Consider the following 9,344-nt stretch of genomic DNA (forward strand, 5'->3'; position numbering starts at 1 on the left):
ACACATTTCTATTAACTTGACTCCAATAAGGATTTTCAGTTGGCTAGTTGTTGTTACAAGAAGATCTTGTTAGCTAGATAAAGTGTACCGTACAAAACCTTCCTCATGTAACCTGCCCATACTGCCAAATCTCTCTTCCAAGCCTTGATCGTCTTGAGTGTTATAAGCTCCCTCTGGTTCATTCAAAATGCTGCTGCTAAGCCCTGCATCTTCCTAGCTTGTTGCTCTGACTATCAGGTGCGTTACTTGTTATGCGATACTGGGGGCAGTTGACTTCCCTGACTTTTCAGAGGACTATAGGCTTTGTTCTGGCTTCCTCTTTCTGCTCCCCCCAGTTCTCAATGAGAGTGAGGCTACAGTGGCGTACTGTGCGTCTCTGGCACCTGGAGGCCATACTTACATTGGTCACCCCTGCCCCTCCCTCGGTACGCCACTGTGAGGCTATGGATTCTCCTTGAGCAAAGATACCCTCTTTCAGAATGACCATTGTTCCCAGTGGGAATGAAGACAAACTGTCCTTAGCGAAGATGGTGGCAGTGACCTGCAGTGACACCATGAGTGGTAAGAAGAGCTGTGTCTTTAAAATCAATTAGATTTAATCTAGAACTATAGCCTACTCAAAATTGCATTGGCAGTGTGCGGCATCACTCCAGGGTACAGTTAAGATTATTTGGGTGCCTTAACTATGTATTTCCAGGTCTTAATATCTTTGGCTTTCTTGTACTTATAAACTTAACTCTGAATGCCCTGGGTTTGTACTGTTTGGTTTTGGGGTAGTTGCAATGTCTAATTTTTTTTTTAAACCCTTAAATTACTGCTACATACTTAACATTAATTCCATCATAACGCAGTTTTTGATCTTGGAATTTTCTGTAGAGTTTCACTAATTGGCGATTTAATAGCAATTTAGTGTGAGATTTGCAAGAGCCAGAATAGACTCCATCTTGCGCTCTTCACTGTATTGACTTCACGAGTTAACAGGAGCAAAAACTCATTGTTACTCCAGTCAGCAGTTCTAGCTCTGATACACATGGGGACCAGCTCTGTCAAGGAAGAAAGGGCCATAGTCTTGAGTAGAACCACAGCTAAGTCATTTGTAACCTCTCAGATTCTTCTATTTCCTCATCCCTTGAGTTTTGATCTCAGCATATAAACACAGGCAATGTAATTTCCACTGAGTTAAACAGTCACCCAACTGGAGGCATCCACGTAGCACAGAGACACTGACAGTGTGAGATAGTGCCCAAACACCACAATGATGTGGACGAAACACAAAGAGAACAAACCCGATCTCCTACCTTCTCTCTGCGACACAAGTCACATTTGCCCTTTCCCCAGGAGTCTGAAGTGGCATCTTCACTCCTGCCTCTCATTCCTGCTGGAGAAGGGGAAGTTTTGGGTCAGGGTAATACATCCTGACATCAAGATTGTCCCCAGTTCTGGGGAGATGTATGGGGCAGGCCAGGCACAACAGAATCCTTATACTCCCATGTGATCAAAGACTGAGTTTAGGCACCACAGCAGTTTTACCCATCATTCCGTAGTTACCTCCCCTCTGGTCCTTTCCATTCCACAACTAATCCCTCTCTGTTCTACTTCCTCCATCTCCAATGCCACTTTCTGCTCAGTGAGCTTGTCCCTCACTGTCTGATCCTGGGGAACATTTACAGCATGGGGGATGAACCACCACCACCACCAAAATAATAATAATTGGCTTCTGCAATTCATTTCCCCAATCTCCAAGCGTGAAAGGCCTATGTGGCCATACAGCGAAAGTGTTTAAGAGGCTAGTTAAAGCCCATTTCACGAGCCCAGTCCATGTAGTAGCACCTTTTTTGGGTTTCAGTTCAGATGGAAGCGGTTTCAATATTCATCACATAGATCATAGAAAGGAGCAAAAAAACAAAAAACAAAAAAAAACCCAGAAAAAACCCCACAAAAACAAAAACGGTGGACATTCCAACACTTCCACTTTTTTTCCCTTCCCTGACTCAGGACAAAAGTTGAAACAGCAAAACTTTGTGCAGAACAAGTCCTGAAAATTTTGTTTAAGAAAAGGTGAGATGTTTTGTTTTGGCATTTTCAACTGAAACGAAACATTTGAACATTCCTGAATCGAAACTTTTCATGTTGTTTTGTTGAATTGACCAAAAACACTTTGTTTGGAGTCAAGTCAATGTTAACTGCATTTACCCATGGTGGTGCTCTGTTTCATTAAAGCTAGTTGTCTAATGCCCCCATTTTCCCCTTTGGGCTGAGATCCTTAAGGAGGCTACATTTCCCATGATGCATCAGCAGCCATGTGACTCCCGTGCAGCACACTGTAGGGTCAGCAGGGAGATAGCATGGCATTGTGGCAAATGTGGTCTGGCCAGGGAGTCCAGGACATAGGATGAACGGAGGCCTGAACAGCCACTCCCATAAGGCAATGCACCACAGCCAGAAAATGCAGCTTAATGTTGAATTGACTCAAAGTTTTGGGTCAATTCAACAAACCAAAAATATATCGATTTCAGGTCAAACTCACTCAAACAAATATTTTGTTTCAAATTTTCCAAACTGAAAAAATCAAACTATATCAGCAAATTCAAAATATTTCCCATGAAAACTTTTCAACAGAAAATGTAGTCTCAGCAAAATCAAAAATAATTCTGATAGTAAATTCCCAGCCGGGTCTAATATATAAAGGTTTCTCACCCTCGTGGATTCTCTTATGTTTTACGAGGTTCGAGCTGTCACGGAAGCTCTTCTCACATTTACTACATTTATAAGGTTTTTCTCCAGTGTGGATTCTCTGATGGCGAATGAGGTTGGCACTCACACTGAATCTCTTCTTGCAATCAAAGCAGTGATAGGGTTTCTCTCCAGTGTGGGTTCTGTGATGTATCCCTAGAGATCCCTTAGTCGTGAATCTTTTCCCACATTCGAAGCATTTAAAAGGTTTCTCTCCAGTGTGGATTCTGTGATGTATCCCTAGAGATCCCTTGGTCATGAATCTTTTCCCACATTCAAAGCATTTAAAAGGTTTCTCTCCTGTGTGGATTCTCTGATGGCAGACGAGGTCTGAGTTCAGACCAAACCTCTTCCCATACTCAGGACAGTTGTAAGGCATCAGTCCCAGGTGGAGTTTCTCATGTCGATTGCAATTGGAGCTGTCATTGAAGCTCTTCCCACATTTACCACATCTGTAGGGTTTCTCTCCCGTGTGGATTCTCTGATGCCGAATAAGGTTTGACTTCTGACTGAATCCCTTCCCGCAATCGGGACATTTGTAAGGTCTTTCCTCCTTTTGGATTTGAAGGTGGAGAATCCTCTCTCTGATTGTGGTTTTTCTAGGATGGTTTATGTAGGGAATGAGTTCCCCACATGTCTGTCCCAGTGGGTCTCCCCACTGCTGTATACCCCTGCCCTGACTCAGGTTGGCATCTCCTTCCTCAGGACTCTGTGGTCTCCTCCCAAATGTCTCATGTGGCTCCACTTCTGCAGGACCTTTCCACTGGGACTTCTCCTCTTCATTCTCTCTCACCTTGCAGGTGCCTGCTGGAATAAGACAACAACGATGAGAAACTTGTGCATCTCTCTCTCAAGTCCCTTCATAAAACTCACCTTTCAGTAAAGCTTATAAACTCTAGTCAGCATCTACGCATGGTCAATTTAGCTGGGAAGGTCTTTGGAATAAGGGACTAGTTTTTAAAACATCACACACACCAACGGCATGATTTAGTTCAGTGGTTCCCAACCTTTTTGGCTCAAGGGCCACAAATATAATTTTTACAACCCTGAAGGGCCACCAGTCTATCAACTCATAAAAACGTATTGACGTACACACCATTAACAACTATGTAGTAGATCCCCTGTAGTGGGCAGCGCCGGTGGCTCTCCCTTGCTGTCAATCTCAGAGGGATGCCACACCTCTCAGCGCCTTTGCCCTGTGGGGAGCCCAAAATAAAAGGGCAGTCTCCAGCCCCTAGCAGGATAAGCCTTGGTTTCAGGTCCTGCCCCTTAGAGGTAGTAGTCTCTAGTCCTTTAACAGGGCAAGCACGTAGTTCAGGGTCCCCACCCTTTGGCAGGTGGGCCAGCAAAGGGGAACAATCTCAAGCCCTGTGTAGGGTGGATAGGCAGTTCTGAAGCCCTGGCCCTTAGGAAGGGTGGGCGTCACCGCGGGAACAGTCTCCGTCCCTCACAGGGTGAGCAAACAGTCTACGGCCCGGCCCGGCCCTCGGCAGGGCGGGCAGGCAGTGGGAAACAGTCTTCAGTCCTCAACAGGACGAGGCAATATTCTCTGGCCTAGCCCTCTGGCAAAGAAGGCTGGCAATGGGGGAAAAACAGCCTCTAGCCCCAGAGGAGCAAGGAAATGGTCCAAAGCTCTGGTCCTTAGGCAGGGCAAGGCAGGCAGAAGGGAAGCAGTCTCTAGCAGCAGGGCGAGTAGCTCGTTCCACACGCGGCCCTTTGGCAGAGCATGGCAGGCAGCAAGGAATTGGCTTTGGCCCTCAACAGGCATTCACTCCTAGGTCGGGCTAGGAAGGGAGAAGGGGGATGCAGACCCACCCATCTCCACTGAGTCTTAGCCCAGGGACCTGTCAGTGATGGGGTGTCCCATCACTGGGTCAGCAGGGCTCTGGCCAAAACACGCTGACTCAGTGCAAGCGCAAGCTCAGCCAGACTATAGTAGGCTCCCCTGGGCTACTTCCTCCCACCCTCCTCTCCCTAGAATACCTGGTCTCCTGAGCCATACCTCGGTTCCTCGGGGTACTCTGCCTGAGGGAAGCTCCAGAAGCCCTTGGCCTCGTCACTTGATGACAGGTCTGAGAACTGTTCGGAGTCATCTGCAGAGGATAGCTCCTCTAGGTTACAGGGTCTTGGGGTCCTCTATGGCTCACCAGGTGTTGGTAGCTTGGGTAGCTCCTCCAGGTCCTCAGGGCCCCAGGCAGTAGGCAGCTCCAGCAGCCTCTCCTCCAGGTCGTAGGATCTGGTGGTCTCCTTCAGCTCATCCGGTTCAGGCAGCTCCTCCAGATCCTCAGGGCCCCACGCAATGGGTAGCTCCAGCAGCCTCTCCTCCATGGAGTGTTTGGGTGCAGCCCTAGGCTCCGGCACTAAGGAAGAGGCATCTTTCTCCTCAGCCGCCTTCCTCTGATTGAGTGGGCAGACCTGGCTTTTATACTCCTAGTCCCGCCTACCTGCTCCCTGTCAAGTGCTGTACTCCCAGGTTCCAACTGCCAGGGGGAGTTTGGCTCTCCATCGCTGTCAATCTCCAAGGTTGGCCACACCTCCTGGCTACACAACCCCTCCTCAAGTCCAGCTCTCAGTCTTCGGGGCTGGGTTGGTCTGGTTCCCCAAGGTGCGACAGCACGTTGGTATTCGTGTGCTGCCAACCAGCTAATGCCATACTGTAAAGGCAAAGGGCTGGAGTGCCAAATACCAGTGCATGAGGCAGGCGTTGGTGTCCCTCATTTGGTGTAATCACTTCAGGGCCACGTAGTCGGTCACTATCATGCTGGTACTGCCAAGCAGGTAGTACCGCAGGGCCTCCTCGGCCCACTTCACAGCCAGCACCTCCTTTTCGACCACAGAGTACCGTTGCACCCCTGGGGAACAAACTTTTGGCTGATATACAGCACTGGATGTTCCTCTCCGTCGATGTCCTGGGACAGGACAGCACCCAACCCCACGGTGGAAGTGTCCGTCTGAACAATGAAGCCCTGTTCAAGTCCAGGCTACATAGCATGGGCTCTCGACAGAGCGCATCTTTGAGGGCTCAAAACGCCCTCTCGTGTGGAGGAGTCCATCAGACGTGTACTGGCTGAGTCTTAGTTAGTAGGTTCAGGTCAGGGGGACTGCAATGGTGGCGAAGTCAGGGATTAACTGCCGATAATAGCCCACCAGCCCGAAGAATTGCCTGACCTGTCCTTTTATGGTCAGGGCGGGTTGCCCCCAGATCGCCTGGACCTTCCTGACAAGATGTTGTAGCGCTCCTCGTCCCAAGGTATGTGGTCTCCCGCCATCCAATGCGGCATTTCTTGGGGCCGGCTGTTAGGCCGATGTCCTGAAGTGCTCGCAAGACAGCCACGATGTGGTTGAGGTGGTCCTCCCAGTGATTACTATAAATAAATACGTCGTGGAGGTATGCGGCCGCGTATTCCATATGGGGCTTCAGGTGCCGGTCCAGCCAATGCTAGAAGGTTGTGGGGGCCCTGTGTAGACCAAAAGGCATCCGGGTAAATTGGTAGAGGCCCGCTGGTGTGGCAAAGGCCGTCTTTTCGTTTGATCCCAGTTCCATGGAGGTCTGCCAGTAGCCCTTGGTCAAATCCAGGGTCGAAACGTATTGGGCCCCCCCAAGGTGCTCGAGGAGTTCTCAGCCTGTGATCTAGGGTATGCATCGAACCTGTAGAGCAGGTTAACTTTCCAAAAGTGAATACAGAACCGCCGGGACCCATCTGGCTTGGAGACCAGAACAACAGGGCTATGCCATTCACTGGTTGAGGGCTCAATCACCCCAAGGTCCAGCTTCGTCTGGACCTCTTTGTCTATGGCCTCTTGCAGGTGCCGTGGGAGGGGCCTGGTTGGCACCTGAACCACCTCCCCAGGGTTCGTCTGGATACAATGGTGCACTAGGGTGGTCCGACCTGGCATTGCCGTGAACATCCTGGGGAAGGCTTCCAGGAGGCGCCAGGTTTGTTTTAGATGTCTCTTGGTGAAGGTGTCCCCGAGTAGGGGCCCCTGGAGATCATCTGGGCCCAGGGGTTGCGGCCCTAGCTCTGATTCTGAGGGTAGGGCGCAATCATCAGGGCCTCCCCTTTGTGTCAGGGCTTCAGCAGGTTGACATGGTAAACCTGTCTGGGCTTCCAGCGATGGGGTTGATGTATCTCGTAGGTGATGGGCCTATCTGTTGCGTGACCTCGTATGGGCCTTGCCACTGGGCCAGTAGTTTAGACTCCTCGGTGGGGAGGAGTACAAGGACCTGATCCCCGGGTTGGAACGTCCTGGTGCAAGCTCTGCAGTTGTAGGATCAGGCTTGCACTCTCTGGGCATCCCGGAGATTCTGCTGGGCGAGCTCCCCAGCCTGGATTAACTGATCCCGCAGCGTCAGGATATACTGAAGTAGCCCCATAGCATGGGATGGGGCTCGTTCCCACATTTCCCTTACCAGGTCCAGTAGACCCCGCAGTAGTCACCTATATAACAGCTCAAAGGGGGAAAAGTTTGTCGAGGCCTGTGGCACTTCCCGGATGGCCAGGAGAAGGGGGGAAGGGGGAGTAGGTGGTCCCAGTGGCGGAGCTTGTCGGGGAGAACTTCCACAGCATCCCCTTCAAAGTTCAGTTAAACCATTCCACGAGGCCGTCCATCTGCGGTGGTAGACCGAGGTCTGCAACTTTTTAATGTCCAGATGCCACACACCTCCCGGAGTAGGCGGGAGGTGAAGTTGGTTCCCTGGTCTGAGAGGATCTCTCAGGGTAGCCCTACCCAAGCAAAAAAAAAAAAAAATCTTCAGTAGTTCGGCCGCAATGGTTCAGGCTATGGCATTCCTCGGGGGAGCTGGTGGCATAGTCCATAACGACCAGGATGTACTGGAACACGGATGCGCTTTTGGTGAGAGGTTCCACCAGGTCCATCGTGACCCTCTTGAAGGGTGTCCTGACCACGGAGAGGGACACATGGGGAGCCCTGGGCACACCAGGGGGTGCCGCCATTTGGCACTCTGGGCAAGATGCACAGTAGTCCTTCATATCCTGGTGGATTCCGGGCCAATAGAAAGGGGCCAAAAATCTGGGCCAGTGTCTTCTCTAACCCCAGGTGGCCGGTGGCAGGGATGTCGTGGGCTAATTTCAGTACGGCCCGCCAGTGGATCCGAGATACTACCAGTTGAACCCAGTGCTTCCGGGTTTAGGGGTCTCATTCCACACGGTACAGCCGGTCCACGCAGAGCTCGAAGTGGGGCCACTGGTGGGTTCAATTGGGGTCGGTAGCTATCCCATCCACAAAGGCGATCTGTTCACAGGCCCAGCTCAGAGTGGGGTCATCACATTGGTCCAAGCAGAAATCCCCCGGGTGGCACTGGGGCTGGCCATCTCCCTCCAACAGGCTCCGGGTGACATTTTCGGCCTCATTCTGGTCACTGGATGGTGCTGGGGTCGTCTGGGCCCTTGGTTCCTCCGATTCAGGGAGATCACTCCAAGGAGTTCTGTCCATCTTGGAAGCTCTTGGTGGGTGACAGTCTGCAGGACCTGGGAAAACTCTAGCCAGTCCTGGCCAAGGATGACTGGTTAGGGCAGTCTAGTGGCTACCCCCACTTGAGTCACCCTGGCAATGGTTAGTGGGAGTGGGCAGGTGGGATATTCCTTTAGGTCCCCATGGACGCATCGGAGGAGGACCTGTCCCTGGGTCTGCTAGCCTGGCGGGGGGAGAGGAAATCAGCTCCTGGCAGACCAGCATCTGTTCACATACTGAGTCGACGAGGGCCTGAAGCTACCAATCGGGTAGTTGCCTCCAGGCTCATCCTTCCCTGGTGCAAACCAGGCTGAATGCACAGTTCATTGTGGGGCAGTCTCACTGTAGGTGGCTCGGTTGGCCACAAGTAAAGCAGGGGCCGACCTCTGTGAGTCCAGGTCGGGCTTTGGTATCATGGATCTGGTGGGGCGGGCTGCAGGGGGCCAAGGCCCATTTGGGACTACGACTGGGCAGGCCCTGACGGGTAGCTGGGGCCAGTGGCGCAGAAGACTGGTGCTGCCTGCCTCCCGTAGCGAGGCCCAGCTTGGCAGAGCGCTGGAGATGAGGTGGATGCTCAGGTATTGGGGGACTCTGGGCAGTTGTGGAGATCCCGAGGGTCAGAGGGGCCTCAGCCGCTAAGAAGTCCTCTATAAGACACACTATGTCGCTCAGCGTGGCCGGGCGGTGGTGCATGACCCAGGTCTTCCTTGCAGTGGCAGGATCTGGAGGAACTGCTCTGTCACGATCTGGTCTGTGACTTCTGAGGCTGAGTGGTGGTCTGGCTGCAGCCACTGCCAACAAGTATCCTTTAACTCCTGGGTCACCACACAGGGCCCGGCGCACGGGAGAGTAGGTCTTTCCCTTGAATCAACACTGGAAGGTGTCGGACCTAATGTCCAGGGTGTCCAAAACTGCAGCCTTCACAGCATTGTAGTTGTGGGCCTCCTCCTCGGAAAGGGCCCGATGGGAGGGCCGCAGGCTGCCTATCAAGTAGGGGGCCAACAGGGTAGCGCACTGCGTGGGGGCCCAGCCTGCGGCCGAAGCAACCTGCTCAAAGGTGACCAGGAAGGCCTCCGGGTCATCCTTAGTCCCAGTTTGGTGAGGCAGAGCAGCATCGGGGCCCCACCAGGGTCCATCGT

The 9,344-nt window shown here is 52.0% G+C and overlaps 1 protein-coding gene across 1 annotated transcript in view; it reads right to left on the reverse strand.

The window, feature by feature from the left end:
- LOC137160140 (zinc finger protein 271-like) overlaps window positions 1-5,061 on the reverse strand; it is a 150,583-nt gene extending 145,522 nt beyond the window's left edge. Inside the window, exons 1-2 of the mRNA XM_067558579.1 lie at window positions 4,881-5,061; window positions 2,691-3,540 (exon numbers count right to left, since the gene is read on the reverse strand). Coding sequence (XP_067414680.1) covers window positions 2,691-3,540; window positions 4,881-5,061 — 1,031 coding nt within the window. The remainder of the gene's footprint in view (window positions 1-2,690; window positions 3,541-4,880) is intronic.
- Window positions 5,062-9,344: the final 4,283 nt, after the last annotated feature.

Source organism: Emydura macquarii, unplaced genomic scaffold, assembly GCF_026122565.2.
Source record: "Emydura macquarii macquarii isolate MOO-44397 ecotype Brisbane River unplaced genomic scaffold, CSIRO-AGI_Emac_v2 contig_2141, whole genome shotgun sequence".
Classification (NCBI taxonomy): Eukaryota; Metazoa; Chordata; order Testudines; family Chelidae; genus Emydura; species Emydura macquarii.